This window comes from Podarcis cretensis (assembly GCF_951804945.1).
Source record: "Podarcis cretensis genome assembly, chromosome: 18".
NCBI classification, from domain to species: domain Eukaryota; kingdom Metazoa; phylum Chordata; class Lepidosauria; order Squamata; family Lacertidae; genus Podarcis; species Podarcis cretensis.
In genome coordinates this window covers 4,004,389-4,029,565 of record NC_137188.1, presented here as the reverse complement: position 1 = coordinate 4,029,565, position 25,177 = coordinate 4,004,389, and the positions used below count along the sequence as shown (strand labels likewise).

Genomic DNA, 25,177 nt, shown 5'->3' with positions numbered 1-25,177 from the left:
GGACAGTGCAACGGCCTCCTGCTGAAAAAGTTTGCTGACCCGTGGTCTACACTGTCTGGCCCAGAAACAATGGAGTCTGCTCTGCAAGGGCATAATGGGCACTGCCCCACCAGCCTCTGCCTGCCTGCCTTCTGACCTGCAAGCAGTCTGGGGGGTGGCCCTGCCTGCCTGCCTGCCTGCCTGCCTGCCTGCCAGCTTTCTCCTCCTGATTCTCAGTGTCTCCCCTTGTAAAATCCTAGACTTGGAGGTCACCAGGCCCGTCATGAAATTCTGTTTTATGGCAACAAGGCCAGGCCATGGTGACAGTGATGGTCAGCGAACAAATACCGATTTTAAACTCTGGCTCACATACTTTAGCTGACGAAGTGTTGCTTTTAATGCAAATAAACAAATGTGAAATTCTCAACTCTGCCTACTTCTTCTGCCCCTTGGTGCTGAAGCAGTTATACCTGTTTTTATTGTTCGTTTCACCAGCTGGTCTTTGACTGTCATAAAGACTGGTTGATCGATTGCTCCTTGTAGGAGGAAATCAGCAGGGAGGAGGAGGAAACTATCATTTGTGGCCTCCGTCTCTCGCCAATGCCACCTGCTGTTGGGCTCCCTTGCCTTCTGCCCTACCAGCTGCTGCTGTTCAGAAATTCAGCAGCTGCAAAGGTCCAAAGGGTGGCGATGCGTAGCCAGTCCCACCCCCCACCCCCAGGCGCCAAACCACGGACGCACCTGTGAGGATGATGTTTGGGATGTTCCCGTGGCTGGCGTAGCTGAGCTGCTGGGCATCCTGTAGGCTCCCGTGGCTTCCGGTGAGGCCCATCATGGCCGCCTGGGAGTAATTGAGGGTGGAGCAGGGGCTGTAGAGGCTGTTGGAGCTGATGGCGTTCTCAATCATGTTGAACTGCTCAAGCTGGAGGAAGGAATCCTGGAGGTAAGAACTTAATAAAAGAGCCTTGCTGGGCTGGGCTGAAAAGCCGGCTGGGTTCATAACCCACCAGTCAGATGGGTGGGGGTACAAGTTATACATCATCATCATCATCATCATCATCATCATCATCATCATCATCCCAAGGGCATACTGCTCTGAACCATGGGCTGAGTTAGATGACCCGTGGGGACCCTTCCTCCAAGTCTACAATCCTATGATTCTACGTTCCACTTTGCAACCATGGCTAAAATTGTGATTTAGCATTTTGACGCTGCGAACCACCCCCAGATCTACGGACGAAGGGCGGCATACAAATTTAACAAATATTTTATCTGGCCGCCCGATGAACCAAACTTCTCTGGATGGTGAAGAGTCGAAACTACCAATCCCATTTGAACCTCCAGTCAAGGGGTGCTTGGGAGTCACAGAAAGCGCTCTCACCTGATGAGATAAAGCATTTGCCTGCCTGGCCGTCATCTGCTGGTCGTAACAGGAATCCCCGAAGACGCTCCCCAGGATAGATGTTTGCTGCAAGAAAGAGGAGGAGGAGGAGGAGGTGAATCAGTGCAGAGAAGAGCCCTTGGCTGAAATCCAGAGTGGGGGCAGCAGACAGTCTGCCAAGATCGCCCTTGAGGATGCTGAACTGAAGGCTGCATGGTGAAATCCCCACCCCACCCCACTGGCTAACTACCAACCAGCCCCAGAATGATGAATTCAAGAGCAGGAGGAGATGGGACTTGGGGGGGCACAGTAACCTGGTTTCCGCCTTAGATGAGGGCTATGCCACTGCCACCACCATGCCAGAAACACACAGGCCGGAAAGGGGGAGAGAGGACAAAAGTGAATGGGTCGCACATGGTTTGAAGAAGCATGTCTGCCCCAGAGGGTGAGAGAGGGGTAGAAAGGCTTTGATGGATGTTAGTTTTCAAACTGTCCTGACCAACATGTCTGCATGCCAGTGGAGCAATGGGGAGGATAAGGGGCTGTGCTACCCAAAACAGCAGCGACTGAGATGCCCTTGGAATGACAACAAGATTTTTATTCCTGCTACCACTGCGCTTATGACTCGTTGTACCCAATGCTCCTCAGATGCTGATGAGATTTGCTTGGTTGTGGCCCAGTAATATTTTTATTTGTACTCCTACTCCTACGGCTGTTATTACTATTTCCATGCAACGCTAGTCATGCACAGATTAGATCAGCTTGGCAAAGCCTGATTGAGAAGCTCTCGAATGCTACAGTTCCCCAAACTGCTTCAAAATGAAGGAATCATAGAATCATAGAATCACAGAGTTGGAAGAGACCACAAGGGCCATCGAGTCCAACCCCCTGCCAAGCAGGAAACACCACCAGAGCACTCCTGACATATGGTTGTCAAGCCTCTGCTTAAAGACCTCCAAAGAAGGAGACTCCACCACACTCCTTGGCAGCAAATTCCACTGTCAAACAGCTCTTACTGTCAGGAAGTTCTTCCTAATGTTTAGGTGGAATCTTCTTTCTTGTAGTTTGGAACCATTGCTCCGTGTCCGCTTCTCTGGAGGAGCAGAAAACAACCTTTCTCCCTCCTCTATGTGACATCCTTTTATATATTTGAACATGGCTATCATATCACCCCTTAACCTCCTCTTCTCAGGCTAAACATGCCCAGCTCCCTTAGCCGTTCCTCATAAGGCATCGTTTCCAGGCCTTTGACCATTTTGGTTGCCCTCCTCTGGACACGTTCCAGTTTGTCAGTGTCCTTCTTGAACTGTGGTGCCCAGAACTGGACACAGTACTCCAGGTGAGGTCTGACCAGAGCAGAATACAGTGGCACTATTACTTCCCTTGATCTAGATGCTATACTCCTATTGATGCAGCCCAGAGGCAAAGGAGGCAAAGCAAAGCAAATCTTTCTAATTCCTTTTACCCTGCCTTCTAGAGTACTGGTCTCACAAGGTCTCTTACAAAGCAGGAAAGGCCTAAAGAGGTTTTTTTGCCAAAAAAAAAATTAAAAAAATCCAACCAGGTTGATTCTGCCAGCCTGGTCCTGCGCTTAAAAAACAGCCAAGACCAGCAGCAGCGAGCGAGCCTCCTCTCCCTCTATCGACCTAAATTCAGGAATCCCTCTGCCCTAACCTTTCTCTGCTGGGCTATGATAATCCGACCACCTCCTCCCCACCAGCGGGTCTATGAGAAACCATTCTCATTTTACAACTGTGCAGCAGTGCAAAGTGATACAGATGCATTTTTTTAATAAAAAAATTGCTCCCCTTGAGGATCCTTAACTGCACTGTTTTTAATAACTTTGCCAGCAGAGACCGGGGAGGTGGGGGTTGGAGGAGACATGATTAAACGGGAAGGGCTTTTTTTTCATCGCTTCAGCACTTTGGGATCCAAGACCTGGCCTCTTCCGCTGGCTGCGGAAGCCAAAGGCTCTCTCTGCAGAACCGAAGAGGGAGAGGGAGGGGCTTGCTAGCTTTTGTTAACTGAATGGCTGAGCGCTGCAGCAAGAAAGGCCAGGAATTCCCCTCAATGCCCACGAGGTCCAGCTCCTTGTGTGAGGGAGAAAAATGTTTTCTCCGGCCACTTTCTCGTTTTGTATAGTCTTCTATCCCATGAGCCTGTTGCTCATCTTTTCTCAAAACTGAAAAAAGACAAATGCACACACTGGGACCTTTCCTCATAAGGTTGACTCACAGCTTTGTTCTCCCTGCATGAACCTGTCCCCTGCAAACTGTGCTCCAGGTCTTCTCGGCCTTCTGAATCGAGGCAGGCAGAGAGAAGGGGATGAGGCCACATGGCCTGGCACCCTCCTTTCTGCAGATGCCCCCTAAATCTGGCAGGAAGGAAATGGAGCAGCCCCCTGTCGCCACCACCTGGTGTTTGGTGGCAGCGAACAAGGGTTCCGTTTTGCTATGATGGCCGACAGCCGCTGGTGCTCTCTCCACCACAGCAGCAGCAGGCGGCATTCAGAGGTAGAGTGTGCCTGAGCAGGGAGGCCCCACATAGCTAATGTGGCTAGGTGTTGGTGCTCAGTCTACTCCTCCCCTCTGTAACAACCAAGGGCTGTAGCCAGAGTTCAGTCGTCCTCCGAGCAGACCTGGGGAAATCAAATGGGCATGACTCACTTGGGTATACTGATTTCCGTAGGTCGTGCTCAGAGGAAAACTTGCTTGGACACGACCCCGGTTTATTTACAAGGCTATCGAATCAAGTGGCCAGACCCGTACATTAAATTTAATGTAGGGATGGGGGAAAGGCGGTGGCCCTCCAAGGCACTGCTGGACCTCAACTCCCACCTCCCCTTGCTGTTGCCTATACAGGCAGGGGATGATGGGAACTGTAGTCCAGGAACTTCTGGAGGGCGAAAGCTTGGCCTTCCCTGATTTTCTCCACATAGAAGTTGCACTGATGGCTTCAAGTTACAAGAAAGGAGGTTTGGACTCAACACCAGGAAGAACTTTGACAGTGAGAGCTGCTTGACAGTTCTTCTTGTTCTCCTTCCTTGGAGGTTTTTAAGCAGAGGCTGGGTCTCTATCACGGATGCTTTGGTTGCGATTCCTGCATTGTGAGGATTGCACTAGGTGACCTTCAGGGTCCCTTCCAACTCTACAATGGAGGGCGTGAAAGGTTGGCCACCCCTGATTTTCCCACCAAGAAGCAGCAGCACCCAAGACGGCCTGAGGTCTCCTGCTCTGTGCTGCTTCACCCTTTTAAAACCCCTTCTAACTGCTGCTGATTGTTTTAACTGCTCCCACGTTGTGGGATGAGAGCTGGGAAGGAGCAGTGCTTTGCTTTCCCTGAATACGAAAGTACTAAAAGGTTTCATGTGCTCCGGCTGCCGTCAGCTGTGTGGGCAATTAACATGACGCCTACGGCAGGTCTCTGCTGTGCGCTGACTTAGCCAACTTGTTCCGGGAGTGTTAGCAGGCCTCCAAACCCACTATTTGCCGTTTGGGCCTGATTATCTTCCAAGGTACCAGGGGACAACAAAGTCTTTATACGCACACTTAAGTCACACAATTTGATTCTTCTTTTGGTCTTTCAATACAATTTTTAACTAACCCTCTTCTCCCTATGGATTTCTGAAACTCATTTTTGGAACTCGGACTGTGTGTGATGGATTAAGAGCTCTGTGTTAAGGGCTGCAGATTCTTTCCTGTCTTTTTGTTACTTGGCCTGTTATAAACCTAGCAAACATGCTTATTTGGGGGGGGTGCTTCTTTTAAAGAACCTGCGCTCTCCAGCCCAGCCACCACGGGGCAGCAGGGAGTTTTAATCCAAAACATCTGTATACATGTCTACTCAAAAGTAGGTCTCTGTGTGTTTAATGTAGGACAAAGCGCAGGAACTTCATGGCACTAATAATATTAATAGTTATTATACAATATCGCTTCCAGTGACCACTGAGAAGCTGAGTAAGATTCATACTTAGTGCAGAAAACAGTGATGGACGATACTGAAGAAAACCAGAAGCTGCACCTTGTACTCTGAAGTGTGTTGTTTACAACTTAACAGCAGAAAGTTGCCACCTTTCAACTCATGTCATCTCAAACCCACTTATATAAATCGGTGTGTGCATTAGGGGGGGGGGAGTTCTTGGATTATCATAACAGTCTGCACATTTAGAAAAACCTATGCGATAGCTGAAGCAGTATGAATCTACCAGCATTGTATAGGTTCAGCGCAAACCCAATTTTTACACTTTATTTAAAAACAGGCAAGCACTCATCTAGACATAGCTGGAAGTGAGGGGGGTATTGCTTTTGTCTGTTACTATGTGTATTTGCGTTTTTTATCATAAACCGTCCTGGGATCCTCAGACGAAGGGTGGTATAGAAATCCAATAAAGATATATATTTAAAAATTGGACAATGTGACATTAAGAGGAAGTGGGGAGAGAGAGAAAATAAGACGGACCCACTGAGAAGTATGGAAGCGGAAGGCCGAGAGAGAGAGAGAGAGAGAGAGAAAGAACGCACACACACACAGATGCAGTCAGTCCCTTACTTGAGGGGAGCTGCCAGGAGAGAAAGCTTGATTGGAGACAGGAGAGGTGGGAGACTGGTTGGCCGGGGAGCCAGCATTGTTGCGGTACTGCTGGAGTGAACCCTACAGAAGGACATAGAGTTAGAGAAAGAGAGAGAGAATAGGGTAGGGGGAAGGAGAGAAGGCAGATGAAATCACAGGGTTCTTTCGTGGAGAGAGAGAGAGAGAGAGAGAGAGAGAGAGAGAGAGAGAGAGAGAGAGATGGGAGGGAAGAAAAGCCCTTGTATGAACACCCAGGGAGTCAGCTAGTACCGGTTAAACAATGCCCCGAGAGATCATGGACAGAAAAAAGTGGGGGGTACAATCATTTCTGGACTTCCTCCCCGGCTTCCTGGAGAGCAAGGTGCAGCCAGGAACCATACGCTATATTCCAAATGCCTCTGCTCCTTAGAATGACAGGAAAGGCATTGAGGAGACACAGCTGGTTTTTTAAACATCCCTTTCCTGGTCAGGCTTCTCCCAAAGCTCCTGGAGGGAAAGGACCCACCTGGACGTAAGAAGAGTGCTGCCACTGAGTCAGGCTAAAAGCCCATCTAGCCCAGCCTCCTGTCCTCACCAGAAGCCACTGTGTCGGGTGGGGAGAGTTGCCATTCTGCTCAGGTCATGCTTGCTGGTTTCCCATGGGGGCATCTGGGTGGCCCCTGTGAGTACAGGAAGCTGGGCCAAGTGGGCCCCCTTTCTCCTGATCCCGCAAGCCGGACCTGAGCCCAAGGACACCTTCCCCTCCTGTAGTTTCTCCCAGCAACAGGTACTTCTATGCATTTACATTGGAATAAATGTGCATACATTTATCTATGCAGGGCTTAATTTCAGTGCTGCCCCCCCTCATCTACTAATGAACATAAGAGTAGCCTGTTGGATCATTGGCCATTGGCCTGATCCTCAAACAGGGTCTGAGCACCAGGTCTCCCCTCCTGCGGTTTCCAGCAACAGGGATTCAGCAGGATGGCTGCCTCCGACTATGAAGGGGGAACCCTGCCAGCACGGCTAGTAGCCATCAGTAAGCCCTCTCCTCCACCTTAAGAGGTGTGGCTGGCACACTGCTTTTGCACCTGGCTCAGCCCACTACGGAGAACACAGCCCCTTCTTTCATTTTCTCACACCTGCATCTAAAATTGGGGACATCTGTGCTCAGTGAACTCTCTACTCCTGTCTTGCAGCAAGGCGCTTCTCCCCTGGTCACCCCAACTTGTAATAATAATAATAGTAATAGTAATAGTAATGACGACGTTGCTGGGTGTGGTTGCATGCACTGAAATCCCAGGAGAAAAAGGGCAGGGTGTGTGTACAATTTTGGACTTCCTGGGAACCTCAGTGTCAAACGTTAAACACACAGACCTCACTGGTGCAAAGGGTTGCTTGAACCTAAGATCAGTGTGTGAACCAGATCAGGCCAGTGACCCATCTAGTCCAGCGTCCTGTTCTCACAGTGGCCAACCAGATGTCCCAAGCGAAACCTGCAAACAGGATCCGAGCACAAGAGCAACTCTCTCCTCCTGTGGATTAGACCCCCAGGCCTGAGGGGCGGGGCGGGGGAGGACCCCATGCCAATTCAGAAGCAGGGTGTCAAGAAGTTGGCATCGTTTAGAAAGGCTGCAGAACTTTCTGGTCCCCTGTCTTTAAAGAAGAAAGAAAAGCCGCACATACACAAGCTCTGCTTCGTAACACTAAAAAGAGCAAATGCTTTCGCCGACCGCTCCAGCGCGTGAAGAGGAGTTTGGGGAAGACAGAAAGGGGCAGAAGGGGAAGGCTGCAAGCTCAAGCCTTAGCAAAGCTGCTCCTGCATCCTCTATGGGGCTCAGAGGGATGCTCAGGTGACGCAGGTGAGACACCTCCATCCACTGAGGACCCCGAGGCTCGAAGCCAGGAACTAAACCCAGCCTTTGTCATTCACTGCGCAGCGACTCCCAAAACCATCCCACCCTCCCAGCTAGCACAACTGTAGGATGCCAGATCAGTGAGAGGGCCTGCTGTTGGTGGGCTGAGGTGGGAGGCTCCCCAGGAGAAGCTGCCTTTGATCAAGCCAAAAGCCTGGGGTAGAGGGCTTGACAGTTTCCTGTACATACTGATAATCCACTCAGGCTGATGTCCCGAGAAGCCAGCATGCCCATTTCCTTTTGCCAAGACAAGGAAATATACAGGTGCTGGCAGCTCTCAGGGGCTCCCCAAAAGTCACTCTGAGCAGAACAACAGAGCGCATGGCTGGACTTGGGAGGCAGGCCTGTCCTCTGCCTTGAAGCTGTTACCTAAAAGCCTGCTTAGGAACGCCCAACACAGGCCCCTTGAAATTGCAGTCCTTTCTCCTAACATGCACCCTTTGGAGAAATGTCTGTAGCGACTCATTTCCCAGAGGCGACCGGGAGCAGGAGCAGTGACTGCCAAACTGGGTTTGGAAGCCATCTGCTTTGTCTACAGAGAAGCAGTTCAAGTTCTAAAGAGGTCAGACACCTGTGAAGTAGATGGCAGGCCAACACTTCTGCAAAGGTGGTTGTGCACCAACTTCTCACTGCCCTATTCCTGCATGACCCAGGAGATCTTGCAAGCCCTCAGAGTGCACACCCACCCAGACCTAGACCCACACCCCCCAGGGCTCCCTACCTTGCCTGCCCAGCCCTTCCCCAGTCCAGCTTACCGAACTGATGTCTATCCCCATGGAGGTCTGGGTCTGGCTTCCCGGCGGAGACTGTGGGATTGTGGAAGGGACGGTGACGGAGAGCGGGGGCAGCTGCACCCCTCGCTGCAGGCCGGACGTCTGCATCAGGGAGGCATTGGGCGGGAGAGCGCTGGCGACCTGGGTCTGCTGCTGCTGCTGCTGCTGGGCGCTCGTCTGGGTAAAGAAGGGGTAGGGCGGGAGCTGCTGCTCCAGGGAGAGGGCGTCCATTGTCACGGCCTGGGGAGGGGGACAGGGCAAGAGAGGGCAGTGAGGAACAGCCTCCCCTGGGTCACAGGACAGGCAGGGAGGCCAGGGCGCTCTCCTTCAGATGACCCAGTCCGAGAGCAGGGGTTCCTACCAGTGGTCTGTGGAAACAGCCAGCACCGGGCAGAAATAAGTGATGCTCGAACGTATGTGTGCTTGTGTGTTTGAAACGTTCCAAAGTGCCCAGAGGTCTCTTAATAAACTTTGAGAATCTTAAACCTCAGGGTCATGGGCTGGAATCTCACGTTGAGCAAGATTCCTGCACTGCAGGGGGTTGGGCTAGCTGACTCTCGGGGTTCCTTCCCATTCTACAATTCAACGATTCCAAGGCTAGGATATCAAGAGCTGGGATATGAGACAGCCAATGGTGGCGCATTGGTTGGAGTGTTGGACTGGGACCTGGGAGACCAGGGTTCAAATCCCCACTCGGCCACAAAGTTTGCTGGCACCAGTAACTCAGAACAACATCAGATCTTTTCTGCCACCCCTCTTCAGCACCAGCCTTTCTGTCCAAACTAGCACTGGATTATGGAAACCCCAGACCCAAGCCTCGTCCGCCTACTCCACAGCATGCTCCCAATAAAAGTGACCCCCCATCGCATCCCTTGCGTACCTGAGTGATCGGCGAAAGAGGCGAGAGCGTGGGGGAGACCTGCTGGGGCTGGTTTCTCCTGGAGTCTGTGTTCAGCGAAAGGGGGCCGGTGGGTGGCTGTCGGTGCTGCTGGGAAGAGGCCTGCGTCGTCGTCATCCCTGCGGCAAATGGAGGGAAACGTCAGCACACGGGCTCCCGTGCGGGTCTTCCCATCACTCGTTCTCATGCCAAATGGTAGTTCTGGCAAGGCTAACCCTGAACACGCTTATTTCTCCACCACATCTCCAACCTAGGTTGGATTTCATATGTGGTGGAGGTGTGAGGAAATTAAGAAAATGTGGATAGTACTACATGAAGAACTAAAGAAGATGTTGAAAATATCAATAACAAAGAAACCAGAGACACATCTCCTTGGACAGATAGATGAAGAGATACGGGGGGAGGGGTTTTTTCTATATGCAAGTACAGCTGCTAGAATAGTGATTGCTGCTAGGGGGAAGTCACAAACTATACCCACAAAGGAGGAATGGATTTGTAAACTAAATGAACACGCTTCAAAATACACAATCTGGACTCCCTCGGAAGGCGGTGGACTCTCTGTTATTAGAGGTTTGGGTGGCCATCCGTCAGGGGTTTTCAGCTGCGATTTCTGCATTGCAGGAAATTGGGCTGGATGACGCTTGGGGTCCCTTCCAGCTCCTAACATTCTACGATTCTATGGGCTCTGTATAAGGCAGCTTCTTCAGAATTGCCTACAGTGACAGATATTCTAAGACTGAAATTCCCATCACTCTTGGCCACTGTCCAACTGGGGCTGAGTCCAACGACTTGTAGAGGGCAGCAGGGTCCCCCAGGCCTGGTCTGCAATGACTGGAAGCAACTCTATGATCTCCCTCCACCCGCATGGGCTGAGAACTATTACCATGCTCAGCTGTCCTGGCAACCTAATAAACTCAACTCCCAAACCAGATAACCCCCTGGGCAGCGGGAGAGGGGCTAAGTCAGGTTACATCTGAGGCTGCAGCTTCATTTCCATCCTGCTGCATGCTGAATGTGCCAGGTGTAGACAGGGCATCCTACGCATTCTGAGATGAGCTACAGGGTTTCCATCCTATGTTATACTCCATTATATCCTAACGTCCTGGAACTTGCATGCATTAGTGGCTCCGAGCACAATTTAAAGTGTTGGTACTGACCTTTAAAGTCCTAAATGGCCTCAAAGGCCCAGTATACCTGAAGGAGCATCTCCAACCCCATTGTTCTGCCCAGACACTGAGGTCCATCTTCGAGGACCTTCTGGCGGGTTCCCTCCCTGCGAGAAGCAAAGCTACAGGGAACCAGTCAGAGGGCCTTCTCGGAAGTGGCGCCCGCCCTGTGGAACACCCTCCCTGTTTAGGGAAGCTTTTAATGTTTGAAGTTTTATTCAGTTTTTAGCCCTCTATTAGGAGCTGCCCAGACTGCGACTTATTATTATTATTATTATTATTAGTGGTTTTAGAAGGACTAGCCAACTCCTCCAATAGCTGATTGGTTGAAGGGCCTTTCCTATCTTGAAGTATGAAAAAGCCCAGAGATTTGCATGTTTGCATGATAGGCACGCCATGTGGGCTTTGCCAGTCTTCTCCCCTTTCCTCACTGCTTCTCTCCTTTTCTTCTTTTTCTTTTTGATTCTTGGTTTCGACCACATGTGCATGATCTGTATTCTTGTTTTGTTATTTTTCTGCTGTGAACCTCCCTGGGATGTTTGGATTAAGGGTGGTATATAAATGTAATAAACAAATAATCATAATCACCATCTTACTAAGGAGCTCGGGGGCTCTCTTCCCTCTACCCCAAAAGTTTGGGTTTCGTAGGTTTGCCGTGACAAGGAACAAGGAGAAAGAAACTGAACTTTTAAACAGCGATTTGCAAAATGGGTATAAGAGGCACAGCCAAAAAGGGGGCTGAAAGTTGTCTTAGAAAAATTAAACCACCGTATTTTGGAGGTATCCAATGCTCTGCTACCCTCAGAGGAAGCAGGCTCTGCCCAACATCGTCCAAGGGGGTTGGACTAGATGACCCTCTAGGTCCCTTCCAACTCTATGATTCTGTGGGCCTCCGCCTGCTAACTGCCACTCCCCATCGCCTGATACGCTTGGCTTTCTGTAAAATGGAATTACTTCACAAAGACAGGGCTTGGTTTTCAGATCTCCCTCCACCCAGAACGACAAACTAGACAAAGGAGGTTTGCAACAGTGAACAGCGAGCTTAGACAGGAAGTGGCATTGCAGGACAGGAAGTGAAGTCACACTGTCATTCTGGGCAGCTGCAGCCGCAACACCCCTTACCCTGATTGGCTGTGCTGATGCCCATATGCGTCAAGTTGGCCGCAAGGTTCCCGGTGCTGTTGGAGCTGCTGAGGGACGGGAAAGGGGATTCTTCTGGGTCCAGCGGCGTCGGGAGAGGAGAGGGGAAGTGGATGTTTGTCAGGTCCGGCAGGGAGCCACCCGTGTTGTGAGTGGCGGGGATAAGTGTGGTAGTGTTTTCCTGGTCAGCTGACGGAAAGATGCTGTGCTCAAGAAGAAACCAGGAGGGAGGGGAAGAAAACTGAACCATTTGACAGACAAAAATACCCCAAGACCACATAGTTATCTCAGTTCAAGCACCGTGCCACACCACAGTTAGGCTTTCCCATGATGTCTCAACTAAGCCTTGCCTCCCATTGTTCTTGGGACTCCCCAACGAGTTGCAACTACAGTGGTACCTCTGGATATGCACACCTGCGGTTGTGAATCCTTCAGGATGCAAACGTAGGAAACCCGGAAGTATTTTTTCGGGTTTCGCTGCGTGAGCATGCGCAGAAGCGGTCCCTCCAGTTGCGGAAACCTCGGGATCTGACCGGAGCTCCAGAACAGATCTTGTCCACAACCGGAGGTACCACTGTCCCTATTTCCTAGAGTTGCTAAAGCAATGACACCGTCTTTGTTGTCAGTTACATGGGATATACAATAGCCATCTTCCAAAATCTAAAGGGCTGTCACATGGAAGACGGAGCCAGCTTGTTTTCTCCTGCTCTGGAGGGTAGGGACCCAACCAATGGCTTCAAGTTACAAGAAAGAGGAGATTCCGATTAGACCAGGAGTCAGCAACCTTTTTCAGCCGTGGGCCGGTTCACCATCCCTCAGACCTTGTGGGGGGCCGGATCATATTTTTTTTTGGGGGGGGGGGAATGAACGAATTCCTATGCCCCACAAATAACCCAGAGATGTATTTTAAATAAGAGTACACATTCTACTCATGTAAAAACATGCAGATTCCTGGACCATCCGTGGGCCGGATTGAGAAGGCGATTGGGCCGCATCCGGCCCACGGGCTTTAGGTTGCCTGCCCCTGGATTAAACATTAGAAAGAGCTTTCTGATGGACAGTGGGACAGACTCTCTTGGAAAGTGGCGGACTCTCCTTTCTTGGAGGTTTTTAAGCAGAAGTTGGATGGTCATCCATCCGGGATGCTTTAGCTGAGATTCCTGCCTTGCAGGGGGTTCGGCTAGATGACCCTTGGGGTCCCTTCCGACTCCATGAATGGATATGACTCTTCCCAGCACACCCACAGGAAGGGACAACAGACCACGGGGAAGGATCCAGCTGAGTTATACCTCTGAATTTAATTCAGCCTAGGATGTTCACCAATTACGGTGGGTCTGCTCAGAGTATGAGCAACGGGGAATATAACCCTTTGTTTCTACAAAAAGCCAGCCAAAGTGTCCTACAAATGCAGAAACCAAACAACCCTGATTCTTTCACGTACTTGATTCCTGGAACCTCACAGGATTTAGGCCTTGAGGATCCGGTCTGAAAGAGAGAGTGACAGAGAGAGAAACCGAGTCATTCCTCTTCTGCATCATTTATATAGGCTGCAGAATCTAATCATGAGCTGTCAGGACGCCTTGTTTTCAAAAGAGAGCTCTGGCTTATAAGCCAAAAGGTATCGCCACCCTGAACGCTCTTAATCACAGTATTTTTCGCTCTATAGGATGCACCCGAACATAGGACGCACCCTGTTTTAGAGGGGAAGAACAAGAAAAAAAAAATCTCCCCCTCTCTGCCCCTTCCATTTCTCCTCCCGCTTCACTGAAGGGGTGCTGCGTAGCTATCCCTCTCTGCGCAGCGCCCCTTCAGCGAAGCGGCAGGAGAAACAGAGCCCCTTCTATTTCTCTTCCCGCTTCGCTGAAGGGGCACTGCGCAGAGAGGGAAAGCTGTGCAACGCCTCTCCAGCGAAGCGAAGCCAGGAGAGCAAGAGGGATCGGTGCGCACCAACCCCTCTCGCTCTCCAGGCTTCAGCGAAAGCAACGCGAAGCCTCCGGAGCACGGCGGGAGCACTCCCTCTGCGCTTCGGAGGCTTCGCGTTGCTATCGCTGAAGCCAAGGAGCCTGCATTCGCTCCATAAGACGCACACACATTTCCCCTTAATTTTTGGAAGGGAAAAGGTGCGTCCTATAGAGCGAAAAATACGGTAAGCCTTAGAAGCAAACCCAACTTTCCCCAGGGGTTGGAACAAGTTTATGCAGCTGCACAGCATGTCACACGGGGGCAGAATCAGCGCCTTTACCTTCTTAGCTTCCCACCCTTGCTTCGAGAGGTTCTTCTCTGTATCTGCTCTGTCTTCCTCCATGCCTGGGACGGCCAACAGTAAGACTACAAGAAATCAATTTAAAGTGGGGGGGGGGGAGAGAATCTCATTAAGGATCAGCAAAAGGTGCCCTGAAAACGAGACTCCGTTGGACCCAAGCGGGTAAAACTAAACTGCATTTTTTTAAAAAACAACATTGAAAGTCTATGCTTATTTGTTGCTTTCCCTTGTTCTTCCTTTTTCCTAAAAAAAAGGTCCTTTATGTGTACTGACCTGACTTTCGATATGTATATTTTTAGGACCAACCTTATTTCTGTGGTTGTAAGTTGCATTGTGTAGTTTGTGGATTTTTTTTTTGAAGTTTCAGACTATTCATTAAAAGCCCTTTCCACCTCCCTCCCATGTTCAAAGACAAAACAGATTTATATACTTCACCTCTTTTTTGCTGCATGTCCTGTGACCCAGCTAAGAAAGGCTCCGCCTGAGTGGGAGTCATCGTACTCTGGTGCAGGGCAGAATCTGAATTGGTCCTGGGTGAGAAAGGGCAGACAAAAACTATCAGAGCTGGAAAGTGGCCAACCTCCCACCGGGTTTTGAACAGGAATGCGGGAAATCACTAGAATCATAGAATCATAGAGTTGGAAGAGACCACAAGGGCCATCGAGTCCAACCCCCTGCCAAGCAGGAAACACCATCAGAGCACTCCTGACATATGGTTGTCAAGCCTCTGCTTAAAGACCTCCAAAGAAGGAGACTCCACCACACTCCTTGGCAGCAAATTCCACTGTCCAACAGCTCTTTCTTACTGTCAGGAAGTTCTTCCTAATGTTTAGGTGGAATCTTCTTTCTTTTTTTCTTTTTTCTAGACAGGATTAACGGGACATTTTGCAAACGGAATACCCCGAGTTCAAAAATCAGCACTTACGTACCTCCTCCAACTTGTGTCTGAAGGAGGCGACAGATAGATGGTACCATACGGACAGCTGTCCACGTGAGTCGGGCAGTCAAGGAAGAAGGGAAGGTATCAAGAGCTTCTTGGGAAAGTTTCAGCAATAAAAGTTTTAAGTGTTCGACAGGCCTTGCTGGGCGTCATATATTTACACACAGACACCACATGGTGTTTGGTCAGCACAGGGCAAGGGGAAATGCCTACTTCACCAAGCCCCCAGTTTTGCAAAGAAACCCACTGCACTTAATGGGGAAGAGCTACAAAACGGTGTTCGGACGGTGTTTGCTTTCTGTTCTCTCTCCCTCTCTCAAAGCCTTGCTTCCTCTTCTTTCCTTTCACCTGACATTTCCCTTCACCTCTGGCTAAAGCTGATCTCAAAGCACTGCTTCATCCTTCTCTTACAGATGGCTTCATGGCCTTTCAGATGAAAATTAACTAGGGCTACGCCACACCCCACCTCAGAATGAAAGGGGGGCTTCTAGAGGGGCCCTAAATGTGGGAGAGATGGAAAGCAGAGCACGTTAAGTCGCCTCTGCTGAAAGACCAGCTTCATCAGATGCCTCCTGCCCCTGGGCTGCTTCTAGGCCAAATAGCCATTCTCAAAACTACTTTTTAAAGAACTGACGCCTGACCTTGCTTTTTTCCTCTTCCTTCCTGGTCTCTCTTTCCTTGTGCGCAGTGTATTTTTAATGTGTTACCAGTGCAGGTTTTTGTGTGTTCCCAGCAGCTACTGATAAGCTGCACCTTCCTAAACATCTCCCAGGCATATGCATCCCCTCCTATGCTCTAGGCCGCAATGCTGAGCCAAAGGATATCTGCCTGCCGTGCTTATCCACGGACAGCGGGCGCCGGTGGGGTGAGCCAAGGCGGTTCCGGTCGCGATACACCCTGTCCACCAGCCCATGGTGCCGGGTCGTCCTGCTGGTGTCCAATCCTGATGACTGAAACGGAGTCTAAAGAGAAAGGCAAATGGGCATTGAAAGGACGGGGAAAACAACCATGCCACAACATTGCAGGGGATTCGACCACATGACCCTGGGGGGTCTCTTCCAATTCTACCAGTGTGGCAAACTGCCTTCATGCATATGGTTAGCGAAGTTTAACCTGGCTTCATAGAAATAATTGTGCACTTGAAGTCCATCAGTTTCAATGATACTACAAACGCTTTCAAATCTTTTATATAGTCTTTGAAAATTGAGAAACAGGCTTGGCCTCTCTCCTGCATAGTACCTAATAATTTCCTACAGACCAAGCAAGAATCTTTGTGGGGTATTATTCATAGAATCATAGAGTTTGGAAGAGATCCCCAGGGATCATCTAGTCCAGCCCTCTGCAATGCAGGAATTTCAGCTAAAGCATCCAGGACAGGTGGCCATTAAAAACTGAATTACTAGTAATATTTGCATGCGCGCGCACACCAAAAAACAAAACAACTTTGCAGTCTGATATCAATTTATAGGACCTGAATACAGGTGTCTGAACCAATTAAAGGTAAAGGTAAAGGTACCCCTGCCCGTACGGGCCAGTCTTGACAGACTCTGGGGTTGTGCGCCCATCTCACTTAAGAGGCCAGGGGCCAGCGCTGTCCGGAGACACTTCCGGGTCACGTGGCCAGCGTGACATCGCTGCTCTGGCGAGTCAGAGCCGCACACGGAAACGCCGTTTACCTTCCCGCTGGTAAGCGGTCCCTATTTATCTACTTGCACCCGGAGGTGCTTTCGAACTGCTAGGTTGGCAGGCGCTGGGACCGAGCAGCGGGAGCGCACCCCGCCGCAGGGATTCGAACCGCCGACCTTTCGATCGGCAAGCCCTAGGCGCTGAGGCTTTAACCCACAGCGCCACCTGCGTCCCTCTGAACCAATTAGGGAGGTTTTTAATGTTGGAGTTTTTTTGTGTGTTTTGATATTTTGTTGGAAGCCACCCAGAGCGGCTGGGGCAACCCAGTCTGATGGGTGGCATATAAATATTCGTCATCGTCTTCTTCTTCTTCTTCTTCTTCTTCTTCTTCTTCTTCTTCTTAACAATGTCCTGGGTTCTTTTGGAGGAAGGTGCAGGATTCTTTCTCTCTCTCTCTCTCTCTCTCTCTCTCTCTCTCTCACACACACACACACACACACACACACATATATGAATGAATGACAAAATAAAGTATACAGCTCCTTTTAGTGCAGCATTTGGATACTGCTTTTTAGATGGAGGGGAAAAAGAAATTAAGAGAAATATCTGGCGATGCTATCAGGCACAAAGGGCAACCCTCACCTGGAAAGGCAGGTCCATAGCACTGCTCCCAATCTGATTGACATTTGGCAGGGATCCTCCATAGTACTGGCCACGGGTCTGGCCCAACTGCAAATACTGGTTTTTCTGTAGCTGTAGCTGGAAAACAGAGAAAGAGGAAGATTAAATTAAGCTGTGCAGGTTCCAGATGGAGAAGGAACAATCCTGGGCTGGCCAGGAGGAGATATGGAACCCAAGCACCTGGCAAGGTTGTACCCAACTAACCTCACAGTTGGATTTCTGCAATAGATTTACCTTTGGGATTAGTTCAGAGGATGCAACTGGTGCAGAACGCAGGGGCTAGGTTGCTTGTAATGCTCTGCTCGCACTGGCTGCTTCTGAGCCAAGTTCAATGTGTCGATACTCAAGACCCTACACAAGTGAAATACCAGATTGCTTGAGAGACTGTCTTGTCTCTTACACAAGCAGTAGATCACTGAGGACTGCCGGAAAGCTTCTCCTGTGTGCTCCAAAGGTCTGAGAATCCTGCTCCATACTAACTTGCAGCAGGGCTTTTAGTGTTGCTGCTCCTGCCCTGTGGAATAGGATGCCAGTTGAGATATAGCAGGTGCCCACTAGCTGTACTTTCGGGAAGTGACTGCATTTCTTTGCTTTGGAATCTTGTAAACATCTTATTGCAATCAAGTGGCATATAAACTATGTTAAATAAGTGAGTAGCAGATTTACGTATTTATTAAAAAAGCCAAGCCAACCTCAGGCCAATTTGAAGAACACATGCCCATGGGTATCTGCTCGCCATGAGGGCTGGTACAGATGCAACAGCCACATTTCTGAGGCAGCTTGACTCTGAATGCCCATTTAACAAGAGGAGGGGGAGTCCTGCCTTCTGGTCCCTGAGTCTGTGGGCTGCATGGAGGCATCCAACTGGGCAGAGCAGGGAAAAGAGGGTGCTGGTCTAGACATCCACCTCTGACCTGACCCAGGAATGAACAGGAAGAACGGGAGCAAGGAGGTATTTTCAGTGTGTTCCCGTGGTTCCCCAACTTTTTGGGGGGTCCCATCACCTCGGCTCCACAAACTCATCTCCAGTAACCCCCTACCCTACACAAAGCATAATTAAGAATAGCAGTTTGCACTAAGGAAACAACCCACTAAGGAAGATAAGTAAACAATAAAATTCAAAATCAATTGCCCATGTATTCAATATCCAATCAAAACTATTTCATTTTATTAATTCAACAAAACTGATGAACTTGTTCCAGCTTTTCAAAGTCTGATAGGCATTTACACTCCACAGAGCCCCCTGCGTCTTAGGGTCCCACTAGATAACCCCACTGCCCCCCAGGGGAGGTACTGCCCACTTTGGGAAACAGTAGCCCATGCTGAAAGAAGCATCGCCATTCCGGACAACCAAATCCTGACGCCAAGTTCCTGACTAGCTGGACAAAAAAGGAAGGGGGGGATATTATACATTATTAAGATTTATACCACAACCCCTTTTAAACACATCATCAGCTTCAACACACCAGTACGCAAATATAAGCTGGAAGCAGCAGATCTGGTGAAAGCAACACAAATATATACAGGTCGTGATAACACATGTCAGTCTTTCCTGGTGCCTTGCAGAAGTCTCAGACTACAGTTCCCATCAGCCCTGGAGACACATGGCCCTGCTGGCTGATGGGAGCTGTAGTCCAAAACAGATTTCACACACTAACCACCCAATAAATATCAGATAACCAGTGAACACAGAATGGTTACCATATTAGCTTTGTGGTCCCCAAATAGGATCTTTTTACCCACTGCTCCAGAATCTGATCAAGAAAATATGAGCGTCTTTTTGAGTTTGCCTTGGTTTTAATCCACAAATTAAACCACACAAAAACAAACACCATTCCTGAAGTCTCAAAAGGTTTAGGAAGCACTTTGCTTCCCCTCCTTAAAATAGGACCAGTTGGTAACATTATCATGATGAAAAGACCCTGATGTTGGGAAAGATGGAGGGCACAAGGAGAAGGGGACGACAGAGGACGAGATGGTTGGACAGTGTTCTCGAAGCTACCAGCATGAGTTTGACCAAACTGCGGGAGGCAGTGGAAGACAGGAGTGCCTGGCGTGCTCTGGTCCAGGGGGTCACGAAGAGGCGGACATGACTAAACGACTAAACAACAAAGGGTAAAGGGCAGTCTAACAAATAGAAAGAAAGAAAGAAAGAAAGAAAGAAAGAAAGAGAGAGAGAGAGAGAGAGAGAGAGAAAGAAAGAAAGAAAGAAAGAAAGAAAGAAAGAAAGAAAGAAAGAAAGAGTTGTAAGCTGCCTCCTTTAGGGTAAAGGGCAGGGTAACAACAACAACAACAACAACAACCAGCCCTGCTTAGCAAGATGCCAGGGATTGAACTGGGACCATTTGCATGCAAAGCTTGAGCTCTGCAGCTGAGCGACGGCCCTTCCATATGGAACATGCTGAAATCAGCAGACCATTTTTACGCAGGATCTGTAAGCAAGCCATTTAAGCAGACATAACCAGGAGCTCTATTAAAACAAACACGCACAGACCAGCAGCCCCCTGCCAATTACACCCAGAGCCTAGAAACGTCCTAAGAGCTTTTACATTATTAATGCAGCTTAGTTAAAAAAAGAAAAAGAAATGTAATGTAATCAATACGGGCCGCTGGAAGTCAAGGCGGAACAGACCGGGAGCCAGAAACATTTTATCAATCAGCAGATGCGCTGCTCTTGCCAGGCCGGGCCCTGGACCTAATGAGGCAGCCGTGGCGCACCTTCCCATCCCAGAGCAAACAGAAGACTCCCGCCGCCCCAACGATCCACACAGCCCATTGCTGAGGGCTAGGCGGCGCAGAGAACCCTGTAGGCGGATGAGAACAGCAGCCCGCTGCTGGCTCAGGCCGGCCTGTTCCAGCAATCTGCTTCCAAGAGCCAAAGTGGGGGGGAAGCTTCACAAGAAAAGAAAGCATTCTCTTCTTGCTGGCGCCCAGAACCCATTACACAGGTTCCATCAAACTGGAACGTGTCCAGAGGAGGGCAACCAAAATGGTCAAAGGCCTGGAAACGATGCCTTATGAGGAACGGCTAAGGGAGCTGGGCATGTTTAGCCTGGAGAAGAGGAGGTTAAGGGGTGATATGATAGCCATGTTCAAATATATAAAAGGATGTCACATAGAGGAGGGAGAAAGGTTGTTTTCTGCTGCTCCAGAGAAGCGGACACGGAGCAATGGTTCCAAACTACAAGAAAAAAGATTCCACCTAAACATTAGGAAGAACTTCCTGACAGTAAGAGCTGTTCGACAGTGGAATTTGCTGCCAAGGAGTGTGGTGGAGTCTCCTTCTTTGGAGGTCTTTAAGCAGAGGCTTGACAACCATATGTCAGGAGTGCTCTGATGGTGTTTCCTGCTTGGCAGGGGCTTGGACTCGATGGCCCTTGTGGTCTCTTCCAACTCTAGGATTCTATGATTCTATGATTCTAGGTTTAGGCACCAGGCAAAAAGCTGCTTTTCCACTAGGCCTTTCATTACCTGTGGCCTCCCAGAGTGAGTGGGATGTTCCAATCAGTGTTTGAAACTCCTCAGGTTCCAGGCACATTTTGCTACTGTACAAGTCCAATTGCGACTACGTGGAGATTTCTGGGTGCCCAGTTGGCGACTGACCAACCTGACCATGTCCATCAAGACAGCTGACTCATGAGCAGCTACAGTAGCACATCCTGTGCTTCTGTGTTGCCACGCAAATCAGGAACCCCTTTTCTGGGCACCTTAGTCGTCCATCACCACATCAAGGAAAGTGCAGGGCTGGGAATAGAGATATTTGACTGTGCTGCAGCTTTTCCACAGGCCACCCAAATGGATCTCACAGGCCACAGTTTAAAAACCTCTGCTTTAGTCCATAGTTAATGCCATTTCCCTTTCCATTGTGCACGTTTCTCCTTCTTGCATATGGGGACAAGTAAATTGTTGCAAGAACAAGCTACAGTCAAGCAATGTAGCTAAGATCACAGAACCATAGAATTGTAGCATTGGAAGGGACCCGGAGGATCATCTAGTCCAACCCCTGGGCAAACTGCACATTCTGTTGTGGTGACCTTGGTTTAAGGTGCCATTTGGTGCCTAGTTTATATAGCTGAGTTTCTAACACTGTTTTGGACAGCAACTTGCTTTGTTCCCAGAGGTAGCATACAGCCATCTTGACTAGTGGACCCTGACAGCTTTATCCTCCATGAATGAGTGTAATCCCCTTTTAATGCCATCTAAATTGATGGCTGTTGCCACATCTCGTGGGAATGGGCTTCATGGCTTAGATATGTGCCGTGCCAAGTCCTTTCTGTTGCCTGTCCTGAATCTTCCAATATTCAACTTTTCTGGCTCCAAGTTCTAGCACTGTATGAGAGAGGGAGAAAAGCTCTTTATTTTCGGACAGTGGTCCAAAACATCTGGGGGCCACCAAATTGGGGGAGGTTGGAATAAAAGCAACCACAGAAGGCTAATTCTGCTCTCCGTTAGCAAATGTATAATGCTAAAGATATATAGCAGCAGCAGCAGCTACAGTGGTACCTCGGGTTAAGTACTTAATTTGTTCTGGAAGTCTGTTCTTAACCTGAAACTGTTCTTAACCTGAAGCACCACTTTAGCTAATGGGGCCTCCTGCTGCCACCACGCCGCCAGAGCACGATTTCTGTTCTCATCCTGAAGCAAAGTTCTTAACCCAAGGTACTATTTCTGGGTTAGCAGAGTCTGTAACCTGAAGCATATGTAACCTGAGGTACCACTGTATTGATATTCCAACAGCTGCTGCAGCGGCCTTCTTGCTCTGAGCAAGCTGCCCTGGACAGCAGATTAAAAAGTGGCGGATTCAATGGAATTAATAAGGCTCCTGGAACAATGAATCTGCCTTTCCTGGTTGCCAACAAAACACTGTTCTTAGCCACTGTGGTGTGAAAGAGTTAGTCATTTCAAGGCAGCAACACACACATACACATGCCAGTTCAAAAGGCCTAGCTCAGCAGCACCAGACTGCAGAGGACAAAATATCCCTTTAATATTGTGCTTGCAGATCCATTTACAAGGATTTACGGGGAGAAGAAATTCAATCAAGGAGAAAGTAGCCAGCCACAGCACTTAGGAGAAAGTTGACCTGTTACTTGCTATTTCTGGACTGTTTGAAGAAGAAGAAAGCCTCTGCATGTCAGCTCACTTGGCATCACAGAATCTAGCTCTAGAACAACACACACACACGGATGTTGATGCAGCCCGTAACTTAACTGCAGGCTCTGCAATGAGGTAAGTCTTGCCAGGCTCCTATTTGCATACAGTTAAAAGTACATTTTGTTCTCCGCTGGCTTTACAGACAATTGTATCTACACGCACTCACCTCCTTGGCGGAGATGCACCTCCACTCAAGTTTCATTTCCATCACCCACACGGTGGGCGTTGCTTTCAATCTGCCTGTGCCAAAGTGGGGGGGGGGGGGAGTTTCCCAGACTTCACATAAACCGTATCAACACAAACCCAGTTTACAGTCTGAGCTGCACATGGCAAGAGTCCACTCTGGGGACAGTTAATATTTTCCTTCGATGACACAGATGTTTTGTAACCCGGCTGAGTTGCCTGGTAGCCACAGGCGATCGGTGATTCCATGCAGGCGACCGAGGGAGCTGGTGGAGGAAGGAAAGATCCTCCGCACTCAGCATGGAAGAAGTCAAGTAGGCTGGTGGAAGGAGGACAGGGTGGCATGCCCCACCTCTGCCAGTTCACATGGTAAAGTCTTTTCTTTTTAAAAAACTAGCCTCTTCTAGCCTTCATCTCAAAGCTGACCGTCAAGGATTTCCGTTTCTCTGTAGCCAGCACAGAAATTACTTGTTTTTGTTGCTGTTGTCAGTGGCGTGGCGTGGGAGGTGGCAGCAAGGCCGTAGCCCTGGATACACAATGGAGGGGGGGAGCATGAACCAGGCACCCCCAAAAAGATCCCCACTGCACCCTGGGGAGCAGAGAGGGTGGATGGGGCACAGAGGGTGCTCTTTACTCTCTGCACCCGGCAGTGAGGGCAATGGCTGGATGAACACACTCTGCCCCCATCTGGGTCATGTGCAAGCACAGCTGCCCCAGGTACCAGCAAACAGCGCTATGCCACTGGTTGTTGTAATTTCTTAACCGCAGCAATTTAAAAGGACAATATTAAAATCAGTTTAAAACAAATTACAATTAAAAAGAATGGGGTGGGTCCACTGATACAGATAGTGATGTAGAGATATATATATCAGGTGTCAAGGACCGGTGGGGTGGGGGAAGGTTGCATCTTCAGAATACACACAAAACCGCCCTCTAACAAACTACAAACTAGCAAGTATGTTTGTAGGCTGGCAACTTTCGAAGGCTTACTAGAAAGCTGTTACAGGACCACGTTCATTCCCCAAAGCCGCTTAGAAAGTTGGAGAGAAGCTGCCAATCAGCATCATTTAAGGTCCTTGCGCTTCGGACTGCAAATTGCTCAGCTCCATATAGAAACAGTCACCATTGTTTGCCAGCAAGTCGATGCAAATGAATGTCAGCGCCAGCTGAGCCACAGGAGGAACGAACCCGATTCAAAAGTTCTCTCCAGGCCCAAAATGGCATTTCCCAAGGCTAGCAGTGACTCCTAATTGCCATTTCTTTAGTAGTAGTAGTAGTAGTAGTAATAGAAAGGATCTGAAATTAAGAGGACATTTGTTGAGGAAGGGGAAGGGGAAGGAAGGAAACACATTCACATAAGAACTTAAGAAGATAGAGCATCTGCTGGATCGGGCCAGTAGCCCGTCGAGTCCAGCATCCTGTTCCCACAGTGGCTGAACAGATGCCAATTATGGGAAACCCACAAGCAGGACCTGAGCACAAGAGAAACACTTTCTTCTCCTGTGGCTTCCAGCAGCAGGCATTCAGAAGCATTAATATCTCTGACCGTGGAGACAGAGCACAGCCACTGTTGATAGCGCTCTCCTCCATCACACACAAAGCCCTGAATGTTTGACACGGCTGACGGCGCAACCCATGAGAATAGAGGAGGCTTGCACATGGCTCACACCTGAAGAGGCAGCGCAAAAACTGGGTGGGTGGGACAGGCAGCACTGGAGCAGGGAGGCTCTGCCCAGTCTGGCAAGGCCGGTGAGGACGATGAGGCATGCTATTTCTGAGTGAAATCAGCTCTTCCTCTCACCCCGACTGCTTACAAGCCGTGACGTTCCAATCACAAGGGAACCATTAAGCTGTACTCTGAGTAGGCCTACTGAAATTAATGGGCCTCGGTTAATCATGCCAATTAATTCCAAAGGATCTACTCTGAAGAAGACTAACGCTGGATACAACACCCCTAGAGCCTACTCATCTTAGCGTGTTTTAAAACAACGCCTTTCAGTTCTTCATTTCCCAGGGTGGGCTTGCGATCAAAATTAAGGCAATCAGCGTATCACAGAAACAAAACAAAGGAGAAAACCTTTGCTAACAAATCCTTACTAGCGATTGGCTCCTCCTCCTCCTCCCCACCCCAGATTTCTTCACAACAAAGCAACTCACCAGTAACTACTGGAGATAGAAAAGGGTGTCTGGCTTCCGGAAGACCTTCACCCCAATTCATTTTACCAGTCTATCACTTCCTGTCTGGGTGTTGTGGCTTATTAGTGCCAGCCTGCAACAGCCATTCTTGGTTTTGACATCAAGGGGAGATTCTTCAGGCTTAAGGAAGACACTAACTACCTGGGATGTCTCTTTCCCAGGACCATCCAGGGAAACACTCAGGGACTCTGTTCCACTCTAACACCTCTTACTATCAGAAAGTTCTTCCTGATGTTTAGTCAGAATCTCCTTTCTTGTAACCTGAATTCATTGGTTGAGGTCCTACCTTCCAGAGCAGGAGAAAACAAGCTGGCTCCATCTCCCATGTGACAG

At 49.3% G+C, this 25,177-nt stretch overlaps 1 protein-coding gene across 7 annotated transcripts in view; it reads right to left on the bottom strand.

Annotated features, from left to right (window-relative positions):
- Nucleotides 1-25,177, bottom strand: part of CRTC1 (CREB regulated transcription coactivator 1) — a 50,611-nt gene that overhangs the window by 8,991 nt on the left and 16,443 nt on the right. The window contains exons 2-13 of one of the 7 annotated variants that reach the window (XM_079960644.1): nucleotides 17,273-17,389; nucleotides 15,829-15,966; nucleotides 14,994-15,055; nucleotides 14,500-14,594; nucleotides 14,044-14,129; nucleotides 13,243-13,286; nucleotides 11,784-12,004; nucleotides 9,478-9,614; nucleotides 8,580-8,837; nucleotides 5,909-6,010; nucleotides 1,361-1,447; nucleotides 721-916 (exon numbers count right to left, since the gene is read on the bottom strand). In XM_079960644.1, the coding sequence (XP_079816770.1) occupies nucleotides 721-916; nucleotides 1,361-1,447; nucleotides 5,909-6,010; nucleotides 8,580-8,837; nucleotides 9,478-9,614; nucleotides 11,784-12,004; nucleotides 13,243-13,286; nucleotides 14,044-14,129; nucleotides 14,500-14,594; nucleotides 14,994-15,055; nucleotides 15,829-15,966; nucleotides 17,273-17,389 (1,543 nt within the window). The remainder of the gene's footprint in view (nucleotides 1-720; nucleotides 917-1,360; nucleotides 1,448-5,908; nucleotides 6,011-8,579; nucleotides 8,838-9,477; nucleotides 9,615-11,783; nucleotides 12,005-13,242; nucleotides 13,287-14,043; nucleotides 14,130-14,499; nucleotides 14,595-14,993; nucleotides 15,056-15,828; nucleotides 15,967-17,272; nucleotides 17,390-25,177) is intronic. The other 6 variants (XM_079960645.1, XM_079960646.1, XM_079960648.1 and 3 more) reach the window with 6 other exon arrangements.